At 46.7% G+C, this 26,242-nt stretch overlaps 1 protein-coding gene across 5 annotated transcripts in view; it reads right to left on the bottom strand.

Annotated features, from left to right (window-relative positions):
• The window catches only part of Ctdp1 (CTD phosphatase subunit 1), a 60,576-nt gene that overhangs the window by 1,682 nt on the left and 32,652 nt on the right, over window positions 1-26,242 (bottom strand). For 3 of the 5 annotated variants that reach the window (XM_038330230.1, XM_038330229.1, XM_038330228.2), the window contains exons 11-12: window positions 22,939-23,101; window positions 12,955-13,142 (exon numbers count right to left, since the gene is read on the bottom strand). In XM_038330230.1, coding sequence (XP_038186158.1) covers window positions 12,955-13,142; window positions 22,939-23,101 — 351 coding nt within the window. Of the gene's footprint in view, window positions 1-12,954; window positions 13,143-22,938; window positions 23,102-26,242 lie in introns of those variants that run through there. The other 2 variants (XM_038330231.1, XM_038330232.1) reach the window with 2 other exon arrangements.

The raw sequence follows: 26,242 nt of genomic DNA on the forward strand, positions 1-26,242 counted from the left end.
CACCACTGCATGCTTCTTTTTTTTTTTTTTTTTTTTTGGTTTTTTGAGACAGGGTTTCTCTGCAGCTTTAGAGCCTGTCCTGGAACTAGCTCTTGTAGACCAGGCTGGTCTCGAACTCACAGAGATCCGCCTGCCTCTGCCTCCCGAGTGCTGGGATTAAAGGCGTGCGCCACCACCGCCCAGCTTTTTTTTTTTTTTTTTGCACTGCATGCTTCTAATCACCACCTGTCGCCAGGGAATCTGTGGACCAGAAGCAGAGTGGCACCAGACTGCTCAGCACGTTCTTTTCCATAGCTCTGAGGTTATACTGACCCTGACTGGTGAAGTCTCTCTCTATAACCTTGTACCCTAACTGATCTAGAGGGTAACTGAGAAACATCAGCCCATGACTCCAATCCTGGGACAACTGAAAGAGAAATACATTGTAATCGTGGCCACAGAACAAGTTTCTTTGGCTAACACACACACAGACAGACGCACACACAGACACACACACCTATAGCATGTACAGCGGAAACTAATATATCTAGATGTAGCAATAACGACATCGAATGACCGATGCTAGTATTAGGAAAACTTTGTAGTTTTCATGTGAGGCAGGCACAATGTGAGAAGGTAATGGGATGGATGCATTAGACAAGATGCCCCTTGACTGTATCCAAGTAAAAAGTACCTATTGCAGGTGGTTCACTGCATCAGTGTTACAACAAAGGCAACACTAACAACCACAACAGTTCAGTACACTGTAAACCTCCGTGGAGCTTTGGTTCCTCCAAGGTCATCTGTCAGCTCAGCCCTACCCTGCACCCCTTTGAGGAGGACACAGGGATGTGGTTTTTTTCTATATGCTGAGGCCCTTTACATCAAAAGCTATGTATGTTATCAGCCTAAATTCAAAATCCATATATTATTTTTGAAACTTCAGGCAGAACAACTTTTCTACTAAAAAAAAAAAAAAAAAAAACAGATTTTTTTAAAAGATACAAAAATGAAGGGTTGATCTTAAAACTGACATAAAAGGCAGAATCCTCACATTGGAATAAGAAAATTAAAACTAAGAGGAACTATAGAAGAAGAAAAAGCAGATTTCTCCAGGAACATAGTGCACAGGGGTCCTGACCACAGACAGACAGACGTCTCGGAGGAAATGACGACAAAGACGAAGTAGTCTGGTCCCATGCTACTGAAAGCCCGTGTACATGGAGTATATGCTCAGTGAGCAGTTGAGAGCCAGTTGTGTGGGCAGGATACCGTGGCGGGGATGGGGTATAGGAGGTCCTTCTGTTTGTGTGATGCTTTCATTGTTAATGAATAAAGAAACTGCCTTGGCCTACTTGATAGAGCAGAACTTAGGTAGGCAGGGAAGACAGAACTGAATGCTGGGAGGAAGAAGGGCGGAATAGGAGAGAGACACCATGGAGCTGCCAGAGACAGACATGCCGAATCTTACCTGGTAAGCCACTGCCACATGGTGATACACAGATTAATAGAAATGGGTTAAACTGAGATGTAAGAGTTAGCCAATAAGAAGTTAGAGCTAATGGGCCAAGCAGTGTTTTAATTAATACAGTTTCTATGTGATTATTTCGGGGCTAAGCTAGCCAGATGGCCGGGACAAACAAGCTGGCCCTCTCCTTGCAACACCTTTAGAAACCAGTGAACTCTGTTACAAAGATGCTTGAGTTCTGTACATGGGGCACAGCAAAGAACACAGAGCCCTCCCTCCCAGCTTCAAGCCTTCAGGTTCAAAGAGCATGCTCTCAGGTGGTTTCAATGCAGCAGACATAAGAATATACAGCTGCCAGGTTATAACTCAAACTCTCCACGGAAAGCTACCTGAAGTTCCCTATAAAAATCCACCAAACCATTTACTGTGGCCTAACCACGCTCTGCTGACAAATAGGTCCTTTTCTAACCAGTGTATACCAAGTCTCACTGTGGCTTTCCTGAAACCCCAGTGACTACTGGCACACATTTATCTGCTATTACCAGGGCGTGTACAGCCTCACTGCTCAGGTCTGGGGGAGTCTCTTTAGGTGTGTACCCATTCATCACTCCATCTGTAGATATCTTCTTATCTTCCTAGGTTTCCTTTACAAACACAAGTTACCTTTTGATTTATGGCCAGTACTTTCTGTCATTGCTAACACTCACTGTGTGACACGTGGCCAAGCTCCAGTTCTGTGTTGGGTGTAAGGGACGGGTTGAGATTTTTTTCTTTTGCAGTTGCATAGCCCATTGCTACAGCACCATTTGTGAGAAAGAGAATTTAAGAACCGCCTGAGGGAATATAAAGAAACCTTTTGAATTTTGAAGCAAAAGAAGAAACCTCCCCAAATTGTATTTGGCTGCAGGAAAGCAAGTATTTATTTAGCCAAACAGAGCACAAAGTTGCAAACACTGGATTTGCAAGACAGATGGTGCACACTTGGCCATGTATGTGATACAATGTATGAAAAGCTCTAAAAGTAGCAGGACAACAAATAACCTAGAAGAGAAATACTCCTCAAGTGAACAAAACCATCAAAATTTAAGCAGATAGTAAGCAGAATGTTGGAAAGTGTAGGGTAAGGAGGGTACAGAACACTCCCCAGGTGGAATGCCCTCCTACAGCTGAGTGCAGGAACTTGACGCCTTGAGTTCTGGGAGCTGCATGAACTCAGGCTACCTGTAGGAAACAGGCCTACCAGTATGCTGACACTGAAACACACACATCTGTTTTGGTCCACGATAAACATTACTGCCAGAGAGCCAAGGAGGCTGAAGGGGAAGAGGGGAGATGAGAAGCTCAGTGGGAAAAGAGCAGGAAGGACCCACTGAGTTTGGACCCCTGGTACTCATGTAAAAGCTGGACACAATCGTGCACATCTATATTTCCAGGTAGGGGTGGGGTGGGGTGGCGGTGGAGAAAACTGGATCATAGGATATGCCTGCTGGCTGCCCGGCTGAAATTGCAAGCTCCATAGGTGGGAGACCATAATCTAAAAATGAGGTGCAGTGGCCGAGGAAGACACACAGTGCTCACCCCCACATGTGCATGCACAAGCTGATGCAGCTCCTGTGCATGTGTGCATGCTCATGTACACGAAAACAAGCCGAGAAAGAGGTCACTCAACCTTGTGGTGACAGGAGAAGTGGGTAAATAGATCCCAGGGTACTGAGGTTCAAAGCTGGCAGAAGCGGGGACAATTTTCACCAGATTCTGAAATGCATTTTCAACTAGTGATTGCTATCCATGCTCAAAGGGCTTTAAATAAATCTTGTCCACCCTCAAAATTCCCTTCCACTTATGCTTCTGTCTCCAACAACATCTTCAAATAGAGTGAGCCCAAGGACAGGGGCAGACCCAAACTACAGTTGAGTGGCCAATGGATGAATACCACAGGACAGTCAGCCTCCCCACCCAAAAGACTGGGCTCCATGTGGGCTCATTTTTTTTATGGTGTATTACAAGTGAGTGCCCAGTGGTTGGGCAGGAGAAGAAAATGCTGGGCAGACATGGAACCCAAGAAGCTCCGCTCAGGGAAAGCTGCTGCGTTCTGGAGTATGTAGGAGCACATGTGTACACACTTGACGACACCAGTGGTGTAAAAGCGGCACAACTGCCTGCCGTGGACTAACACTGATGCCCAGAGGGAGCACAGGTTTGCAGCTGGGAGCTGAGAGGAAATATTGGGCACGAGGTGCTTGGTAGGACCCGGAAAGAGCAGGCGGGAAAAGTCAGAAAGACAGCGAGCGGCACAGGAACGGGTCCTCACAGTGTCCTTCTGCAGTGAAGCAGTGAACGTGCCTCGTGGCAAGCTCCTAGTGGTGGCCTGCAGAGCACCCGGAAGACAACCCAGGGAGGCAGCTCTCAGCCTGACAGACCCAGGAGTGTCTTTGTTTCTTTTTCTTTTTTGAGTTATTCAAGACAGGGTTTCTCTGTGTACCTTTGGCCATCCTGGAACCTAGCAGGTATGTTCAGAAAACCAGAGCGACTGTGAAGAAATCTACAGCGAGAAGCTCACGTCCTAACCAGCACGAGTTTTGAATCTAGACTGAAAATGACCCCAGACGCCTTTCCAAGGCTGACACCTGCTGTACCGGCTCAAAAGCTGCAACAGCCTGTTCTGGAGACACCACATCCCAACAACAACCAAATAAGCATTCTGCTTAAGCAGAAACCATCACAATATTATACAGGAAAAGACAGAACATTTTACTAACAGAAGCCAGGCAGGGGCCAGCACTTAGAAGACAGAGATATGTAGATCTCTGTGAATCCCAGGCCAGCTGGGGCTACACAATAAAGACCCTGTCACAAAACCCAAACCCAACCAACCAAGTAAGAATCCTACCAAAAAACAAAACAAAACAAAAAAAAAACAAAAACAAAACACCTATCAAATATAGTGACAAAATGATCTAAAGTTAGAAATATGGAGGGCACCTCCTAACTTTATTTCCTCTGTTACAGCCCAGGACCTGAAGATACTACAGGGGAGGATGGCACGGCCACGTGTGCCTATCCTGGGTACCTGCTAGCTGGTGGACAGGCAACAGCTGGAGGTGGTCACCACTAATATAAGGAGGATCTTTTATCTGATGCAACTGGCTACTGTCAAATGATGATGTCACCTGGTGATTTTTCATTCGCAAATGGCAATACACATTTCATGACTCCTGGGCTGTGAATTTCAGTCACAAAGTAGTGCAGGTATGGGAACTGACTCCCACCCCAGTTCAAATGTCAGCAGTGTTAAGTCTCCCTCCTTCTCTAGAGCCAGGCCGCGGCTCCCCAGAAAGCAGGGAAACTTGGTTTAGACTCTGGAAATTCTCACTTCCTTAGGGTGTGATGCACAGAGCTCAGCCACATAAAAGCTGGCTGCTCTATGCTGAATTAATTCCCTTGAGCAGCCAAGGCTGTTCTTGAATTTCTTAATCCTCTTGCTTTTGCCTCCCTGGAATAACAGGCCTGTACCACCACACCAAGCTTTAACTCTTGGAAAACAACAGGGAAAATACAAATACCATACTCCTTTGAAGGTCAATTTGGCTTTTTAAGTTTTTTAAAAAAAACCAGTTCTTACACTGTGTGTAACGTAAGTAAAAGGAAAGGAAAGGTGGAGCACCGTGTTGGACAGAAAGTCAATGACGGACTGCATTCTAAATAGAGAGAGAAGGAACAGACACATCACAGCTGAATTTTACAACAGGTTTGGCATTTCCAGGATCCTTAGCCTGACAATCCTTTCCACACAGCCTCTGAGTAGCACACAGGGGATGCTTAAGCTATTCCACCCATCCAGCTAGCCCCACCAGGTAAGACAGAGTAGTTACTGCTGCATCGTTGGTTGGATGCTATTTTCTTTAATGTTCACAGGAAACCCACTGGTGGACGCCATTTTATCTGTCGGAATCTCAAGAAGCTGAGTCTCCAGAGCAGTGTCTGACCCGCGGTGTGACAGAGCAGAGGGACTGCAGGTGCTCATCGATGTTAGAAATGCGTGACTCAAACTGAACAGCAAAGACATGTTTCTGGGCTGGGAGCTTGTCCTGACTCCAAGGAGGAAGCAGAGCATCTGTCCCCACAGAGTTGGTAGGACCACGAGAGAACAGACAGACTGGGGCAATAAGACCTCGGGGAAAGGAAAGACAAGAGGGGAGGTCCGAGGGGATGGGACAGACGGCTGGCAGGTTCATAATGAGAACCGGAGAGCTCTTGAGTGACAGTCCCTACTGTGGACAACCAGTCTAGAACAGCCCTTCATGGCCTCAGCCTGTAAGAAGCCAGGTAGAACTTTACAGAAAACAACGCATAGGCTAAAACAATGTTTGCAGTAGTACAGTTTAAAATACACCATGAGTAAATTTAGGTAATTAAAAATTACCTTGAAAATTAGCAACAGACCGCTGTAGGCCATAGTGATGAGTGCCTGCAACTGCTATGTTTCCCTCCCTCTTACTGTCACATGAAGTATTTATATTTTGTTCTCACAACCAGCTGCACAACTCCACAGAGAAATATTAGCATATTTAATTTTGGAAAATCTGAAAAAGCCTATCAAATTCAATGCAGTAGAAGGATATAAACATGAATTATAGATGTAAATTTCCTCCCCAATATTTCAGCTTTCTGAACTCACTGTTGTCACAGCATACATGGAACAGTGCCTAAGGTTTATTATTCAAAAAGTGCAGAACTATTTTAATAAACACTGTGCTGTTCTACACCAGCACCCAATCTAGTAAGAGCCAACAGGTCCCGTGTGCACTGCTCACATGCTGATTACTGCTGTGCGGTTTGTTTGGTAGAAAGGAGAGAAAAGAGAGCATTATATGGGGCAACCCTGCTCTACTCCACTGCCTTCACTGAACACGGAACAGGTCTGGGTAAGCTGCACAGGCATGGAGAAATACTTCTCAAAAGATCTGTGTTTGTGTGGCTTTGCATATACTAAAGTGTGTGACTTTGCACATCAATAAGACTATGCAGAAAAATGTTGTGCCTCCCCTTACACACATGCACACATTTTGTAAGGTATATTCTAGTGTCCAGATCTGAACAGGCAGCAGTACAGAAAATACAAATACAGTCTCCCTCTTGAAGAGGCAGCTTCTGCCTCTCTCCACTTCTCCCCTTCCCTTTTGTCTCTCCCCCCTCCTCTCTCTTCTCTCTATGTGCTTCTCCTTCTCCCCTTTCCCTTCCATGCTTCCATAACACACTAATAAATATCCAACCTCACTCTGCATGGTATGCCTATCCTTCTGTCTCTTGCCTGCCACCTCCACGTGGCTTGCTGCCTGAGACCAGCTGCCTTTGTAGACCTACATGGTCTCGTGCATCCCTGCCTGGGACTGGCTGCTCTCAGTACCAGCTGCCCCCTGCCTGCCACCACATGGCCCTCTGCCTGCAGCCGCTCGGGGACCTGGGGATCCACGGCATTTTTAATTAATTCATTACACTGGTGCCATGGCTCGGATGGCTCTTCCGCCCTGAACTCCTCTCCTGGGGTCGGGATCCGGAAGCAGGTATTTTTTTTCCCACAAAACCAAGTGTTCCATATGTCTCAGTGTGATTTCTACAGCGTGAGTTCTACGTACACCACCAGCTTCAATTGGTGAGTTTCCCCCATTCTGGTCAGCTTAACCCTTTCTCCGAACCAGAGAAATTGACTGGTGAGCTCCCAGCAATCTTTTGGTATTCCTAGAAACTGGGGGACAGCCCCCAACCATGGAGGGTTGAGCTCTTTGCTGACATTCATCTCTGGATCGCTTCCCTTAGTTAAAATTGTGACTGGACTGACCTGGGGTCAGTCCTCCTGCGCTAGCGCTGCACTCTACTGGGGGCCCAGGATTCCTCAGTTTTTTCTTTCTCTTTTCTTTTTTACCATCACTGTTAAAGGCCTTCCATAGTCTTAAAAATACTTTTCATTGTGCAAAAATATCTGTCACGGTCATTCTGACATAAATATGCTATGGTTTATACAATGTATATGTCTAAAATTTCTGTTTCCACAAACCCAAAAAATTCTTGTGAGTTCCAGGGAGCCAAATTGAAGGATCCACCTTAAGCAGGTCAGATACACCCCCCCCCCCAATTCCCTGGTATTAATTTTTTTCCTTAACTTAATTTTGTCCTCTGTTCCGCCAATACCTTAAACAGGTGTAAGAGACACCAGACATTTCCATACCACTAACACCGGACTGGAACAAACAGACCAGTTATGCCAGGATGTGACCAGCACCCAGCTTTCTCAGGTCCTCCCCCAAAGTCAACACCCATAAATAAGCAGGAAGCAATCTTGAGAATCCGCCGCCCCAATTCCTTTAATCTGTGGTGCCTAACCTCCCGCCTTTTCATTTAAAAAAAAAAAAAAAGAGATGTAAAGATCTGTCTCTTTAAGAGACAAGCCATGTCCACTCCCTCCCCTGTCTGCTGAGGCAGGCAGATCTTCCTTCCTGCCTGAAGCCTGAGTCTCTTCCTTTTTTCTGTCTCCCTCTCGGAGAGGCAGCTTCTGATTCTCTGTCTCTCTCTCTGTTCTTCTTCTCTTCTTCCTTCCCCCTCCATAACCCACTAAATAAATATCTAACCTCACTCTGCATGGCGTGCCTATCGTCTGTCTCTCACCTGCTGCTGCCACGTGGCTTGCCACCTGGGACCAGCTGCCTTCAGAGACCTGCAGTGTGGTCTGTGTGCCATCCCTGCCTGGGATTGGCAGCTCTCGGGACTTGCTGCCCCATGTGCCACCACATGGCCCGCTGCCTATCCGCTGCTAAGGGACCTGCAGCGTTTCTGCCACTGCAGATATTCGGGGATCCCACAGCATTTTATTTTTACCTTTTCAGTCAGGACATACAATGTGCTGACAGAGCTCATGTGATTTTCAAATACTTGTCTCAGCAACTTTTGAAAAGCCTGCAATCTCATACTCAGATACAGGTAATGTAAGTTTCAGCTAGAAGTGTTTCTGAGCTCTTCCTGCCCTTCCTCCCCGGCTTCAGATACGCTGATTCAGGCTCGACTTTTCCATACACTACCAGCTGCCCAAAGGTCCCAATCTTCTTTCTGGACCACAGCCTCTATTTCAAGGACCAACATGGGTAAGTCAGCACCATGTCTGAGGCTACAGCTGTGAGCTTCTAACTGCCTGTTCCTGCCTACTTCCTCTACAATGTTGCTGGCAAACACTACCCTTGAGCATGTCCCAGGCCCAGCAGTATAGCTATATGTACCACAGCATAGCCAACCAGGAGAAGAAAGAACTACCTACACAGAGCACTCTTTCCCTTTGCTGTTGAACATCTCCTCCTGCCTATGGGGTTCACAATGCTGCTCAAGCGGAATGCATTCAGTCCAAAGTGTCGGGCTCCTGGAAGGAGTCTTCTTCCACATGTGAGGCACAGTTTTGTCGGTGCAGGAGTCCTGGTAGGTGACTGCTCTGTGAGCACCTGGATGGCCCTGCCACGGTGTCATGGGAACACTGGAAAGCAGGCTCACCTCACCAGAGAGCTTTCAGAAACACATCGAGCTTTTCTTCCTGCTTTAAGTGTTCTCATCTTCCACGCTCACAACTGAGCTCCACTGGTGTGGATTTCTTCTTTGACATGGAGTGTGTTGAACTTTTGGGCCATAAAAATCAAGGCCATCAAATTTTGGAAGTTTTTGGCCATTTGTCCCCCAGAATACTTTTTCTGCTTTCATTCTCCTAAAGTTAATTATCATGCCAAACCTAATTTCTATATGAGCATCTCTGCAGTACCACTTAGGCCCCTGGATGTGAGAGCTGGGCTAAAGTAAGCTCCAGGGAAAGGGCAGGATGGTGCAGGCTTGGGCAGAGCTGCCAACCATCCCGTAACCACACTCACTCTCCATGCAGAGATGCAAGAGAACAGAACCTGGGGCCAGGAGAGGGAACTTGTATCAGACTATTCCTTTATAAAGCAGTGACATTTTCCTTGTTCACTGTGTCCCCATACCCAGGACAGTGCTAACTCAGCAGGAGAGCCTGCACTGGGGCTTTGTGCCCATCTAGCATGCCTTCAGGCTGCCACTCAGAGGGTCCTCCTGCAAGCCAGTATGTGTGGAGTACCAACAGGGTAAAAGCAACACTGAGATCACAAAGCACCATCTAATGCCATGGCAGTCAAGGAAGGACAGACACAGCTCCTCAGGCTGTGGCATTTCAGTACTTGCTTTCGCTTTTCCTCTAACTCTAAAGTCATGCTGTATTTCAAAGCTGACAGCTGTTGCCCGTGATACATACTCCCCCTCCCTCCCTGTAAAAAGCTCTTGCTAGAAGGTAAGGTAGGCATGAAGGACCAAGTCTGATACAGCTGTGTGCTCTACCTGGGTGCCAGGCACTTTCCTAGCTTGTGCTGGTCTCTTATCTAAGGGTGTGTACAGAGAGTGCTGCTGTGGCTGAGAGGAGCCCGAATCACTTCTCGGTGGGAAAGCACAGATACAGCCGGGCTCCCTCCTCCTGTTAGTCACTTTCAAGTTCAAGTGTGCTAAGATTCTGAACAGCTTGGCCGTGTGAACCTGACAGGATGTGCTGCCAAGCAGAGCACCACGTGACAAACCAAGCCAGCACCTCCGTTGTGAAGCTTCATCACACTCAGGGACAGAATTAAGAAACTTGGCAGTTGTGAGACCTCCAAGTCTGAGAGGCACAGACTCTATCTGTGGGAGACTCTATCCAGAATATCTCCTTCCTATCCAGTTTCCAATAGAGGCTGTGCTGGCTGTTGGCTGGGACAGCTATCAGAGAACCTCAGACATGCCATGAAAGGCCGCGGGAACTTGCCAAGCTCCCTGTGAGAACTGCTGTGGCTGTCGTGGGTCTTAGGGGTGAAGAACAAATGTGAGGAGGGTGAGAACTGTGTTGTTTGCTAACAAGGCTCTCCATCAGAGATTCCATTAAATTCCAAAATAATTAGTCAAAACTACAGTAACAATCATAGAAATGACTTCTTACTAGGCGCTAGAGGACGCACAGAGCTGTTACCTAGAAATCCGGGTGGGCATATACCAGGCTACCCCATCTTGAATGCTTCCCAATTCTGCGCCCAGGACAGCTCCACCTAAACTCTTCTGGCCAAGTCAGGTGGTTTTGCTTAGAGGCCTCATCCCAACCACAGCACAGCTACTGTGCTGGAGGCCAGCTTGCTTTCTCACTGAGTAATACTCAGATAGGGTGCAGAACAGACCTAATGGAGGCAGATATATGCCCGAGAGTCCAACAGGCAAGGTCCACCCTATTCCCCCTGCACATGTTTATTAAAACACTGCTTGGTCATTAGCTCTAACTTCTTATTGGCTAACTCTTACATCTTGATTTAGCCCATTTCTGTTAATCTATGTACTGCCACGTGGCTGTGGCTTACAGGCAAGATTCTAACCGGCATCTGTCTGAGGCGGAGGATCCATGGCTTCTCTGACCCCGCCCTTCTTCCCAGCATTCAGTTCTGTCTTCTCCACTTACCTAAGTTCTGCCCTATCAGGCCCAAAGCAGTTTCTTTATTCATTGACCAATGAAAGCAACACATGAACAGAAGAACCTCCTACACCACTTAACTATGTGCAGAACTGAAATTCAGGAAGACTAGAGTGGGGATGGGGTGAGCTCTGCTCCTGGGCTGAAGGAGGCCACTGGCTATGTGCAGTGGGAGTAGCGTGGACAAGGTTCTGGGCCCTCCTTTGTTCCTTGCCTGTTGGGTTCTTGGACATATCTCTGCCTCCATTAGGTCTGTGCTGCACCCCCATTTGAGTATTACTCAGGGTTTCCTTTGCCAGGAAGCAACTGTGTTCCAGTTGTGTTATATGGGCTCAGTGGATTCCCACCCAAAGGCTGAGTGCTGAGAGCAGCGGGACTTGGTCTCATGTACTTCCTAAGGTCCTTTGTCCCCCTAATATGGTAACAAACATCTTCAGTGGAGGTTATTTTATCGCCATAGGGCTATGCCACTAAGGTTGCCTGACACTGAGACCACAGGAACGCCATAAGGCTGTATATGTATGCACACTGATTAAGCTACATTACTTCTGTTGTTTGTTCTAAAAAGGGCCCTTACACACTACTCCTGAGCTCTGCATCCTGCCCACTGCTGTGAGCTCTGAGAGGACAAAAACATAATATTTTGTGCCCATATACCCTCTGTATACCATTGCACAGGCAGGCAGGCACAAACACTAAGCAATAAAAGATGAGATAACTATCAAATCAAGAAAAGACCAAAGATGATTATGAAAGAAATTACAACCATATGGCCTTCTAGATTCAGTGAAACAATTTAAGTCACAAAAAATACTGCATAATCTAAACCTGAAAGGATCACACTGGCAGAATTGGCGCAAGGAAACGGCTAAAGCATGGTAAGGCAGGGTCTCTCTCTAACAGTGAATATGCAATAAAGGCGTGAGAATGTAGCTAGGGCATGGCAAGGCTGGGGCAGAACACTGGAATTGGTTATCTTTGATTCTATGCCTTTTAGTGCTTTCTGGATTTTAAATAAATTCATGTCAATTTGATAAAACAAACTTTTAAAGGCAAATCAGCTTGATATTATAATGCTATACCACTATTTAATAATAGCACATAGGGATCAACAGAGCAAAACAGAAAGCCCACCATATATCCAGAGACTAATTTCAAACTAGTGGAGAATATTATTGGATAAACTGTAACAGAACTATTAGGTCCCTTATTTGTTTTACTGACAATCCTGAGGCCAGGACACCTAGCTCCATAAGGATGCACAGAAGCTCTTTAGCAAGTGTGCAACACAACATCAAGGCACAAACAGACAAGAGGCTGAAGAACATAGTTTGTCAACTGAAAAGCACTGGCCAATCCTAAGAAAAGGGGAAAGATGAGCATGCTCGCCAACACTTGAAAAGGCCCCGCACGCCATTCTGATAGCGGCAGATGGAGCTGCATGAGTCTTGCTCTACCACTTGATTGCCCACTAGTGACAGGACACCCACTACCGAGCTGGAAACATCACTGTGACCCCTGATACTTAGAAAGAGTTCCCATGGCAACACCTCATCTGTATTATACCTACATACAGGAGAAGGTAGGGCAAGGTAGCTCCCCAGGATGAAGCCTCTGAAAGTGCTATCAGAGTCAAGTAGGCACCCACTGGCATAAGTGGATGCCGCACAAGCTCAAGGACAGGCTCCTGGAGCATAAGGACCATGCTCCCACAAGCAATGCCAAAGGCGCACCTCAGGCCACTCCCTAACCCCCATAGAATGACCCGAGGTGTGACAGTCAGACCTTTCAATAGAGCTAGGACCACATGCTGTCAGAACAGACTCCACGAATGCTCTCCCAGAACAAGAAGGCCAAGCAGGGCTCTCCTCTCCCTTCCCACTGCTGTGAAAACGACACTGACACCCAGAACAGAGCACAGGCCTCAGTGACAGGCAGGTGCAGGCCTGGACTGCCTCCCTCAGGCGCCCACCCTCACCTGGGCCCTCGCATGCCAGTGGTGCTTCTTTCGCCAGATGGGGACAGCCCCAGGGGCTGCTCTCTTCGGACCCCTGGAGCTCTGGGCTTCCGGGGCTTTGATGCTCTCTCCCGCTCATTGTCTTGGTCTTCTGGCTTCTTCTTCTCACTGTCGCTGTCATCACTGCCTTCTCCAAGGATGTCATCGACCTGACAAAAGGGGGAGAGTCAGTGGTCTTGCAAGTTAGCTTTCTGTAAGAGTCACATGATCCACTTGCCCAGGAAGAACCACAATAGCTTCACAGCATCCCCACATAAGGGCATACTCAGTACCATTCTGCAGGGGGCCGGGTGTTTAGTTCTATTTCTACTTGAATGCTGGGGTCTGGAGCTACGCTTAAGTGACAGCAGAAGACCAGACATTCCCACGGAGCATGCACATGAGTCCCAAGGAAGGGATGGTGGTTTTCGTTTATGGCTTAAGTTTTCACATACTGTACTGATGGACTTTCTGTGAGCTGGACATTCACTTAACATCTTCTGGATCAGTGAGACCCAGAGCCTGAGGACATAGGTCCCAGGAGGAAGTGGCTCCTAGACACTGGAGTCTGGAGCGCAGTTGTTCAGATGGCTTTTCTTTCCCGTCTGCCTCACGAGGGCGATGCGAGGACAGTACGAGGGAGGAGGAACAGGCCTGCCAACCTGGGCCTCCTGCTCCTGAGATCTGAGGGTGGGCAGAGGGCAGAGAACAGGGTGGGGGTACACCGCAAACAGAATACAGGTGACAGGCTTCTGACGGGGAACCTCACTGGGGTCCAACACTACACTGAGCTACTTTGTACCTGAGTAACAGAGAGTAGGAGCCATCAACCCCAGGCTTTGGCATTCTGGCCCAAGAACTCGTGTTCTTAGATTTTCTCCTGCATTGTAGGGATGAGCAGAACAGGGCAGAGGGGGCTGCGCCCAGCTGCTCACCAGTGCAGTGGTTTACTGAGCTTCAGCAATGATAATGTGGTAGGTCCTGCCCACCACAGTCCTGATGGGCAACTCCATTGAGGCTTCCACCCAAGCACAGCTTTGCCAGCTCAATGGGCAACTTGGGTGAGGATCCATGGCCACCAGTGTCTCTGTGTGGCTGACTGCATCTATATCCTGGTCAGAAAAGCATTTCATCTATCGGTGCCAGCATTCTTGTGAGGCAGACAGCTGACCTGAGCATGCATTAGCTCTGCTGGCTGGCCAAAGACTTACAGAAACATCTTAAAAGCCAAAACAGGCCGGGCGGTGGTGGCGCACGCCTTTAATCCCAGCACTCGGGAGGCAGAGGCAGGCGGATCTCTGTGAGTTCGAGGCCAGCCTGGTCTACAAGAGCTAGTTCCGGGACAGGCTCCAAAGCCACAGAGAAACCCTGTCTCGAAAAACCAAAAAAAAAAAAAAGCCAAAACAAAATGTGGGCATACACCAAGTCTGGCCTTGTTTCAATCGAGCTTCTGTTTGGAAATGACATGAATTTTTCCAAAGGTTTTCTTGTGCAAATGTGTCAACTACCTTTTGAAAACTACTCAACTGTAATGAGCTTAAGTTAAAAGACAAAACAGGAAAGTTGTTTTGTTAAATTGTAAAAACTTAAAAACAAGTGTGTGACATGGAAAAAATTCAGATACGAAATTAAATACTAAATCTTCACAAAAGGCCACACAGCACACCAAACACTCCTGTGTCTATTAATATACAGAACATAAGAGGGTCCCCCAGCTAGATAAGCTCTCTGAGAATCTGTCTCATCACAGCTTTAGAGCCAGGAGGTGTGGCCAGAACACACGGGACAGAATACGGTAGCTAGCCTACAAGCCCAGAGTCCAGTGCAGCCTCTCCTGCTCTTCAGTCACGGAAGCACCTTGCAAGACACTGATAGACAGCCTTGGAAGAGAATGACAGACAGACAGCCTCTCCCCAGCCTGGTGCAGAACTTGCCAGGGAACTGGCCCCACACCCATGTCACCAAACAGGACCAGCACTGCCTCAAAAGCACCACCATTCATACAACTGATTACTGACTAGAGAACAAGAGCTCCAAGGAACAAGTTTCTTAATCTTAAATTTGTACCAACTGATTTGGAGTCCAAATACATGTACTTACTTCCTTGTCCCAAAGAACCAACACTCTGAACCAACTCAATGTATTTATAGATGCATTAAGTCAGTCTTGCCTGCAAGTTTCCTGAAGATGTTACCAAGGACAGAGGAGACTCCACACAGAATTTCAGGGCCTCCAGGATACTGCTGACACATACTAACTTCCTGAGACTGTCCTGGTTTCCTCCTTACGTGAAAGCTGTCAGTCAGTTCCTGACATATGCCTTTGACCATGACTCAGTGGCATAAACAGGCGCCACCTCACGGTACTTTCAAAACCTTATTATATGTCATTCTTCTTTGTCTGTAACTAGGCTGGTTTTCTGTTGTTGGACGAAGCCTTCTATTTTACACACAGGACGCTTCTAGGACTCTTCAGTGGTACGGTATCTGAAAGTCACTGGGAGTCAAGCACTCAACTAAGGCAGGAGGGACTGTAACTCACCCAAGGGCAAATGCAACAGAGGAGATTGCCATTCCTATGGTGGATATTCCCACACAAGGCTGCTCTGTCATATCTAGAAGAGACTTCTATTGGGATTCAGTGGCCTAGTGGCCATGCCAAGGCCAGAGAGTCAGCCCATGACCTCAGGACCTCAGTCCTACAGCAACAGGAAATCAACCTGCAGCCACGAGAAGCTGGGAAGATGCAGGGCAGAAGGCTCTGGACCAGCAGGGGACACTGCTCCCTGCACCTGATTCCTGACCCTGAGAACAGGACAAAGGAAAGACAGAACTTGCTCTAAGCTTTTGCGTCTGTGGTACTTGTTATGCATCATAGAACTAATACAGCGGTGGGATGTATTTTAAGGGGAATGATGTCAACTGAGAAGCTATTTTCATGAACAGAAAACACTTTGAAGGCCAAAGAGAAACTTTAATGACATGTGAAAAACCCCAAACTTGGAAAACAAACTTGAGGCGTTCTGAAACTGCTCAAGAGGATTTAAAACTATCACACAGATGCTGGCTGTAGGCAGCACATATGTTCTGTAAATGACTTAATGCAAGTTACACTCTAAAACCCCTAAGAAAGTTCTTTACACCAGGGAGATGAAAACAAAAGATAACCACAAACTCTTTCTGGCACACAGAGTTTCACATGCAATGGACCTTATCTCACCAAAACTTCAGTGATCAACACTTCCAGGAAATAAAGGACCAGAGAGATGAGACTCATTGATTTAAAAAAAAAAAAAAAAAAAAAAAAGCAAAAATGAACATATGATGAGGAACTTTTAAATCACCATCAAATAACATTGTTACCAAGTGGCTCAGTAACCTCTACTAACTAAATAGCTTACCAAAAGGGTGTGTTCTAGGATAATTGCCTAAGATCCAGTCACCAGCTGACAGGAGGTAAAAATGACTGCGGCTCAGTAGCAGAGCACTCCCAACACCTTCACATGTCTGCTGCGCTCCGTCAGACATCTCTGATGTGTCAACAGCAAACAGTTGCAGTCAGGCTGTCTCTTCAGTTTCCTGCACGGGTTCTTGTTCCACAGGAATTACTGCTACACAGTTGGTCTTAGCCCAAACACTAAGAGGGGACTAATTTCTGTTATAAAGATAACGGGAGCAGACAGACAGAACAACAAACCCACTCTTGCACTGAGTCAGGAGACAATTCACACATGGACTGTGTGGAGCAGCACACGCAGCTCTCCCAGCAACGCTCACCACAAGCTCTTAGGTTCCTGAAGCAGAAGCAGCAAGACTTCAAGGACAGAGGTGGGACTGAAGGTGCCACTGGGCCCAGGAGAACCATGGGCAATGGTTCTCCACAGCCAGTGCGGGCACTGCCCTGCTTCCTTTGCTGACTGGCCTTCCTTAGTAACAATTTTCAAATACCGAGAGCAGCAGTGGGCAAGCAAGGAGATACGATGCTGCACCTGTCTCTGCTTCATTATCACAATATAAAATCTTTTCAGGTATTATCACTCAGCTTAAAAAAACGGTAATATCTGCTAATCATCTGAGGATAAACAGAATGTCCACAATAGTAACAATAACTAGCTTCCTAAAATGGAAAGATGAGAGACATGGGAGACACAGAATCTCTAGCACCAAATTTTTCTTAGAACATAGCTCTAGGAAGCCTGCAACTTGCTTAAGTCAGAGAATCTCCTGGTTCTCATGGCTGACCAAATACATTCTGCCCAAGACAGTAAACAAGAGATGGGTAAACAACAGACAGGGCCACACGACAGAAGGTGTGGGCCAGACACAGGATACAAACATACGGCAGCAAAAAGAAGGTTGGGGATAATATACCTGCTCCCCACCCTCATGTACTAGTGATGGGATCACATACAGTGCCCTAAGAGAACCAGCGAATAGGACTCTTAAAAAGTGACGTCGCAGTAGCATGGGTTAGTCCTAACACTACACAAAGCATCTTTTAGCAATGCTGACTACACACACGCATGTGGGCACGAATCCATGCCTGCCCCCAGGGGCCTTCCCAGCTCAATTCTGTAACAGGGAGGGAAGAGAACAAACAGCTCAAGAATTAAAACCATGTCCTTGCTGTGTGGTGGTGGCGCATGCCTTTAATCCCAGTACTCGAGAGGCAGAGGCAGGTGGATCTCTCTGGGTTCGAGGTCAGCTTGGTCTACAAGAGCTAGTTCTAGGACAGCCAGGGCTGTTACAGAGAAACCTGAAAACAGGCAGAAGATAAAGCATTCCTAGCAGACGTGAGTTAGCATCGTTGATCCTCTGGATAAAGTGTCCAGAGCGGGACTGGGAAGCCTTTCCACAGAGAAGCACAATCAAGAGCTCTAGCTGACTGCTTCAGCCTGCCTGCTCACTGCTGCTGGATGCAGGAACTGCCTGGACTGATGATATCATCTACTTCTGCTTGCTATGTGCGCCCCTTTAAGCCTCACCCAAGGGGACCCTCTGCTCTGCCTCCAGCTCTGGATCAGGACCTCTGCCTGGCTGCCTTCATGGGCCTCCCCAGATGATTTCTGCTGCATTTTTGCACGCCCCTGCTTTGGTGACATTACCTCTTGTTTGTTCTCTCAACTGGGCTATTCCAGTCACCTCTACTAGATGGTTATCCATTTCTGCTCTCTATCTGCTATGAGATTTATTTTTCTTCTTTTGTTTGCTGTGTAATTAATAAACTCACCCATTTAAAACCAGAAGTATGGCTATCAGTGATCATTCTCTGGACTGTACGGAACAAGTAACTATCAGAGCAGTTTATTAGTGGTAAGGCCTGGGCAGTCTAGTTAACCTAGTTACCTACCCATGCTACCAGTGATGGAGCAGCCTACACCCGCCAAGCCCACTTGTTTCTTTGTAGAAAATCAGCCTGCAGGTAGTCCTGACCCTCTCCAGGCTGGTATTCTTTTTTTTGGGGGGGGGGGGGGGTGTTTCAAGACAGGGTTTCTCTGTGGCTTTGCAGCCTGTCCCGGAACTAGCTCTGTAGACCAGGCTGGCCTCGAACTCACAGAGATCCGCCTGCCTCTGCCTCCCGAGTGCTGGGATTAAAGGCGTGCGCCACCATCGCCCAGCTCTACAGGCTGGTATTCTGCCTTGGGGATTCCAGTAGAATCTTTGGCTTTGACATATTTCTAGAAACACACACAGGATTACAAAGCAGCTAAGACTAAAAGCACAATGTTGATTTTTGTTAAATACGCATGTCTCTGCTGTACCTTTCTTGTCCCACTCCAATCTCTAATTTGCTTTCCGGGCAACGAGGACCGGCTCTGTGGTTCTGGACAGGGAATGACAATGTCAGTGCTGTGCTCAGGAAAGCACTGGTTTTCCCTGTTCATAGTGGTGGCACTGGAGCCTCCATTAGGTATTTGGGCTTTGGGCAGTAAGCCATCAAAACTGCTGTGAAGCAAGACAGGAATGAGAGGGTGACAAGGACAAGGATTTGCTCACCAGCTCAGGGAGCGTGGACACGGTGGGGAGGAGAAAGCGCTGCTCATCTGAGTCTTTCTCCTAAGCAGGACCTCCACAGGTACTGTGACCCCGCCACAAGGCACCCAGTCTCAGCTGCTCTCTATGGCTCTCTCAATCTTGCATCTTTTATGCCTTCAAAACGAGTACCATGTGGACAATGTTCATACATTACCAAGATGCAGTGGGCCTGGCAGCTTCTGTGCGCTGACCTTGAGGAAATACGTTTCTATTGTCCCAGTGAGGCATGGACGGTTTCACCTCAGTGGTGCTGAGCTCAGACAATCACAGCCATTTCTTCAGCCCCGGGCACACAGATTCTTAGCAAACATATCCACAAATAGTCCCAACTGAGTCAACACAAAAATTCTCGTTCCCCTCTGAACCATTCCTCCTCTGCCTTCATTATTCTTAGCAATCTTCTCTTCTAAGCTCCTGCTGGAAAGGCCAGTAAGCTCTGAGCACTCAAAAGCTTTTCTGGTCCAAAGTTCCGAAATCCTCCACAATCCTCCAATAAAAGAGTCCAAAGCGCAAGAAGGCACATGGTCAAGTTCATAGCAGCAACAAAACCACTTTTGTAGTAACAATTTCTGTTCTAGTTTCATTTTTGTTCCCACGATAAAACAAACAACAAACAAAACAAAAAACCCCAAAACAAAACAAACAAAAAACCCCATTCCAACCAAAGCAACATAAGAGAAAGGGCTTGTTTGGCTTACAATTCAGGTCAGTCCGTTACTGAGGAAGGCAAGGTGGCAGACGGTGGAGCAGCTAGTCGCACCACAGCCGGTAAGAGGCGCAGACGAGGGCGCCTATACTGCTTGCTTGCACTAAGCTCAGCCGGCTTCCTTCAGGGTGGGTCTTCCCAACCGAGTTAATAGTCAAGACAACCCCCCACAGACATGCCCACAGGCCAACCTGATGGAGACCATTCCTCACTAAGATTCACTCTCTGGGTGACTCTGGGTTGTGTCAAGTTGACAGTTTAACTAGCAGAGTTGTGCACACACAATATACCATGCCAGTGGACGCTGCCCGAGCGGCAGTGCTGCTGCTGTGTATAGCAAGCGCTCTGCTTATGAGTATGCACAAAGAGCTATTTTCAGAAAACAATATTTTTCCACCATTAGGAAACAAATATGAAATTAGTGTACTTTCAATTATACTGATTGCATTAGAATGTTGATTTTTATACATGGTGTTTGAGTTGCTGACTTTTTAAAATTTCATTTAAAAAAAATCATCAAATGAACTTTGGTTTGGAATTAGCACAAAATTTCCCCCAAATTTTTTAAATGGCCCTAAGCATATTACTGCCATTATATGATGTGTTCGTCTGTCCATCCATCCATCCATCCATCCTTCCTCTCCTCCCTCCCTCCTTCATTCCTCCGTCAGTCCTTTCTTTCATGAGCGCGCACGTGTGTGTGTGTGTGTGTGTGTGTGTGTGTGTGTGTGTGCTTGGTAAAATAGTATTATAAGAACTGATGATTTAAAAAATCAAAACATCAACTAATATGAAAAATGTGGAGGATGTTCCATATTCTGCAGTATCAAATATTTAATCAAGACAAACAGTGCTGGGGCTATAGTTTAGTTGGTAAAGTTTTTGCTATGCAAGCATGAGGACCTGAAGATCTAAATGAAATCCCTACAACTTAACAAAAGTCAGGCATAGTGATACACATTTATAATCCAGCTGTGTAGGCAGAGAGGTGGACCCACTGGGCTTGCTGGCCAGTCAGTCTAGCCTAGTGGGTGAGAGAGCCCATCTCAAAACCAAGGTGGAGAGTACCTTATGAACAATGTCCAAGGTTGTCCTCTGGCCTCCACAGGCATGGAAACACATGTATTCATGAACACTCTAAATAAGCAAATTCACCTTAGTAACATGCAAGTTTGATTTCACCTTTAGTAAATGACAAGATTTCACATATATATACATACATACATACGTGTGTGTGTGTGTGTGTGTATATAAAACACCAAAAAAGTGTTTTAAAATAAATTTCTTCATGATTTACTGCAAGTAAATGTTTGATTTGTAGTATGGAAAAAAACCTTGCCAACTCACCCATGGAAGCACCCCAGGTAGCCACAGGGAGGGATGTGAATGTGTGTTTCTGCCAGAAAGAGAGGCCCAAGTTCTGACCCGCACCCCAAGTCCTGCTCTGGTCCTTGTGTCTATGGTTTCAATGGAGATGGAGTCTTTGTGGATGTGCTGGGTAAGATGAGGTCACCTGGATCAGGGTGGTCTGCTGAGAGCACGGACCCTGACAAGAAGAGAGTGTTGAACCTAAGCACCTGTGTGAAAGCACATCGACACTGAACGGATGCAGACGGGTTCAGGCAGATCCTAAGTGGCCAGAGAGGATAGCCTGATGCTTACATCTTGTGTGGCTGACTACCTGCTCTCTTCTTCTCCTGAAGACTGGAAAGAGTCCATGTCACACAAAAGGCAAGAACACTTCCCTATGCCTATGTATGGGGAAGCCTGGCTGCTGTCTTTGTTGGAGGACAGGATGTTTGCTCTTCTGGGCCCATGCAGGGTGCTGAGGGCTGTGAAGCCTCCAGTTTTCTTCCTTCACCTGAGCAAGCACCCCTGCATGTGACGCCATAGCGCCAGCCCCTCCTTCTTAGGAGCACACTTCTGAGAAAGGAAGGCTGGGGTTAAGGCTGGCTCCTATTGCCGAAAGGGTAAGACTCTGGAGTAACTCAAAGTTGCTGTTTCACAGGATAATTTGAGGTCTTTTGACATTAAGTGAATAAAACCACAAGTGTGGTCAAGCTGTGCCCTCTGCGACAGGCCAGGAAGCCAGAGGGAAATAGCAGTATGGAAACCATGCAGGGTGGAGAGCCAACTACGCTTGCGGGGAGCAGGCACTGCTTAGTAAGAGTCAGCTGACCTTGAGGACAAGGAAGCAGTGGTTGAGAAAAACCTTTTCATGAAATAAAACACTTAATGTTCAAGAACACAGACATGGTAAAGAGCTCAGAAGTAAGTTACCGTCTGAGAGAAAATCTGAGCTGTTGATGGAATTCCACCCTGAAAATATTGTCTGCATTTTCTTGCTTTTGCTAAAAATAAATGAAAAACCATGTTTCTTCCTCGAGATCTCTCTGCTGCATGATCAATGGCAACAGAACATTCCTGTCCCCACAGCACAGTGTGCCAGGTAACTGTGCTCAACTGCGGTTGCAGGAAACGTGGAGAGGCAGCTTTTGTCCACGTGACCTGAGGCTCAACTCTTGGAGCAAGTACGCAAAGCAATGACACTGCAGGCGACACAGGCCAGCCCGAGAGCCGGGGGATGTGTAAGGCCAAGGGTCCCAGTAATGCCCAGGGCTGAGCCAGGGCTTGTATGAGAACGTGAGTCCAGAGTGCAGAATACTGACCTCTGAGTCAGTTTTGCTTTAGTTCTAAAGGATACGCACCCTGTATTTAGGCTGTAAACAAAACACACCTGTAGACCTGGTACTCAATTCTCCAAACAGACCATTTGAAAGAGCTAACTACTTATGTACCCAAAACTATTTAGTGGTGTAAAAATGACAGAAGAAACTGGTGTTAATTTGTCTGAATTCATGGTTTTAAAATCTATGTTCAACTGAATGCAAACTAACTTAGGTTATCTCATCCTGAATTCCATCAACTTTCTGTCTGAACTGTTGTTCCCTAACAGGTTACCCTGAAAAGCACTGTGTCTCCTGTATCACAAAATGCCAGAAGTACTCTCTTGTTATGACAATTCGGAATGTCTAGACACTATCACGAAGCTCTGGGAGTGGGGGCTTAAATGTTCTTGTGTCCATCATTTCACATGGTTACAAATCCCACTTAGCAGGAAAACATGAGCTGTCTCACAACACCTGATCTACTCTGCATGGCCCCACTGACTCTGCCGTGCGGGGGCGCAGCCTCCAGGGCCTGGGGCCTGCATCACATTCTCACCTCTTTGTCCATACTCTCTAAGTCCTCCTTACAGAGAGTGTACAGCGGCATTGTCTCTGACATACTGGGTTGTCGCTTTCTTCTAGCAGGGCCAGGTTGCTCTCCATCCTGAGCTTCTGGCAGCTCTTCACCAAACATCTGCTGCTGATGTGGCTGAACAGCTCTGAAAGGAATTTTACAGTCCCGCGTGAGGAAAGCAGTTCCATAGCACCTTGTCAGCTCTGCAGCAGACCCCTGACTCTTGAACGAGGTGACACACACGGAGAACATTTGGAGGGAAAGAAAAGGTGTTCTGACCACTGTGCCCACCTGCTATCTCTGCTTGTTTAGCAAACCCTGCAGCTCTTCTTCAGCTCTGTTCTTGGCCCTCTGGAGGCTCACACTCACCTGCTTTACAGAGAATCCACCCTGTCCACCTGACTTGACCTGAGCACAAAACTTCAAGACAAACGGTTTGCTAGAAATCATCAGGAAATGTCATTTACCCGCGAATAAAGTCACAATCAAAAGAAATAAAGACAAAAGAAAACAAAAGTGACGTTTACATGCTCTTCAGAGCACAAAACAGAACCCAAACAGGATCAGTAAATTAAGAGATGGATATCAACGGAGTGGAATTATCTGCTTACAGAGGCCAGGGAAGAAACATTAGATCACTTGTGCACAGCTTCATTAAGTACTGTAGTAACCAATCAGCTACAAGCACCAAGTTCAAGCCTTCCTACTTGTGACCCCTAACATGTCAACATAAAGCTGGTATTCTTAATGGCAAAAACTGCAGCTATGCTCAGACAGCGTCTGTGTGTAATGAGCACCTAGGTGTGCCGGACCTCACTGACTACATGTTATGCATGTTTAAGTTCATGTCAAAATTATATGCACACTCTAGGACTTGGAAGGCTGAAGCAGGAAAACGGTTGTGCGCCTGAGGCTAGCCTGTGCTAGAGAGTAAGACAGTTGTCTCTAGAACAGCTCCTTCCCCAGGCTGGCCATCACAGACACTGTAGATAAGGTGGTAAGACCCACCCCACTACCATGAAAAAAAATGTGGGACCCGGCAAGATGGAACAGCTGATAAAGGTACTAGCAGTCAAGCCTGACCACTTGATTCGATGCCTGGGACCCACAAGGTGGAAACACAGCTGACTCCTCAAGTCCTCTGACCTCCACAAGGACGCCATAGCATATGCATATCCACACAAATACACACATGGGAGTATGCACACATAGATAAAGATTAAAATGTAAGGAAAAAGAATAATGGAGCATTAACTCAAAAGTCACAAATTAAAAAGCAACTGTATTAGGCTAACTAAATATTATCTAATGAGGGAAAAATATTTTTTATCTAGATACTTTTAAAAGTGCAATCTCTGCTTTTCCAAAGTTAAGACTCCATGTTCATACCTATTTTATGTTTTAATAAATAAAGCTTGCCTAAAGATCAGAAGGACAAAGCTAAGCCACTAGAGGTCAGGCACGGTGGCATACACCTTTAATCCCAGGATTTGGGAGACAGAGGCAGACAGGTCTCTGTGAGTGGAAGGCCACCCTGGGCTACACAAGATCAATGCAGAAACAAATCTAGGTGGTGGTGCCTCACACCTTTAATCCCAGCACTAGAGGGAATATAAAATGGGAAGAGAGAATATTTGATTGTAGTCACCCAGCCTAGAGTAAGGCTTCTCTAGTGGCTTGGTTGCTTTGCTTTTCTGGTTTTCGGGTTGATCTCCAGTATCTGTTTCTGGATTTTTATTATTCATGTTACACATATCCTTGGTAAAATTCAGCTTGATCAAGTCAGACAGCCCAGCAGAAAGTACGATCAGGATGTGTGTGGCAAAGGCTCAATACTGCCTTTCTGAGACAGAGGAGGTGACTCTTAAATCAACAATGAAACACTACTATTAGTAAATTTGCTACAGTAAACACTCCTCCTGATGTTATTTTCTTATATATAAGAATTTGGGGATGAGGTAAATGGACTTTCCTGTAGTCCTGGCTGCCTTAAACAGACAGCTGGACTATCTTTATGCAGTGCTGGCCATTCTTGACCCCCATGGACACTGCTGGAAAGCTGTGCCTCAGGGCTGTTTCAAACTCCTGTACTAGAGTTTTTGCTATCATACACCAAGCCTTGGTAAGTTCCAGAAGACCCTAAAACAATTTCCACCTAGACTAAAGGGACACCATTTCCCTGGGGGTCTACCAGAGACTTGCCTTTGACTGGCATCAAAGGGCAATGCTATGAGTACCATGAAAACTTCATCTTCCAGCTCTATAGGTCAGGCTGATTGGCTCACTTGGTGAGCTAGGTGGGCAGTGCTCTCCTGTGATGCTCTCCTACCTAGTTCTGCAGCATTAGGCTTCTCTTCAATCTTTATTTGCTTACTTTTAGTAAGTGGCAAGATGAGGAAAGCAGCAGAGTCCCAGTCAGGTTAGAGGCAGCAGAGTGGCAGTGACAGTTGACAGTCGGCACACAGAGATGCCAAAAGCGGCAGGGTTGGTAATTGAAGAGCTCAGAACAGCTGGGATAAAACCAAGGGGAGACCGAGGTTGACGAACAGAAGACTGAAGAGCTAGAAGAAAATCATGGGCCTTGGTGCTGAAGCCTTCCATAGTGTTATGCTTAGCCCTCAGAGCCTAAGCCACCCCAGGCTTGGACACTGCTAATACTAGCTGCTGTCAGGAGCTAGAAAATCATGGCACAGAAGTTCCAATGCCAACTGATGCCAACATCTAAGGAATTCTAAATATCCTAGGCCTACAGGGAGCTGTTCACTTGTAGAACAACTTTGTAAACACTTGGAGATCCGAAGACCCAGACACTTGAGGCTTGCCGGAGAACTGTTAACACCAGGGCGCCACCTGCTGCCACAAGTTGCTGCTGTCCAATGCTGAGTAACGAGCACTTGAAGAGAGCATCTTCTTCCCTGGCCATGTTTCCGCTCCAGAAACAGCAACAGGACCCCAGATATCTGGCTGACCACATTTATAGCCACGGTTTGCTCCCAACACCCGCAGTTCCAAAGCTCATATGAGTTTCCCTTTTACTTAATTTACTAAAATTAAGTGTACTATGCTTCCTTCTCTTTAAGGTTGTCTAATGTTTCTACCAAGTTTGAAGTATAAGGAAAGACCTCTCTACTAAAGCCGAGTGTGGATCTTCCAAGGACAACACTACCAAAGTCATGCCCAGTTCATAGCTATACTGGTCTGATGGCGCCAAGAGAGCTCTGAAAGGGTGACACGTTCCAGAAGCATGAAAACTGCAAACGCCTTTGGCCTGTAAGACATTGCATAG

Source organism: Arvicola amphibius, chromosome 5 (genome assembly GCF_903992535.2).
Source record: "Arvicola amphibius chromosome 5, mArvAmp1.2, whole genome shotgun sequence".
NCBI classification, from domain to species: domain Eukaryota; kingdom Metazoa; phylum Chordata; class Mammalia; order Rodentia; family Cricetidae; genus Arvicola; species Arvicola amphibius.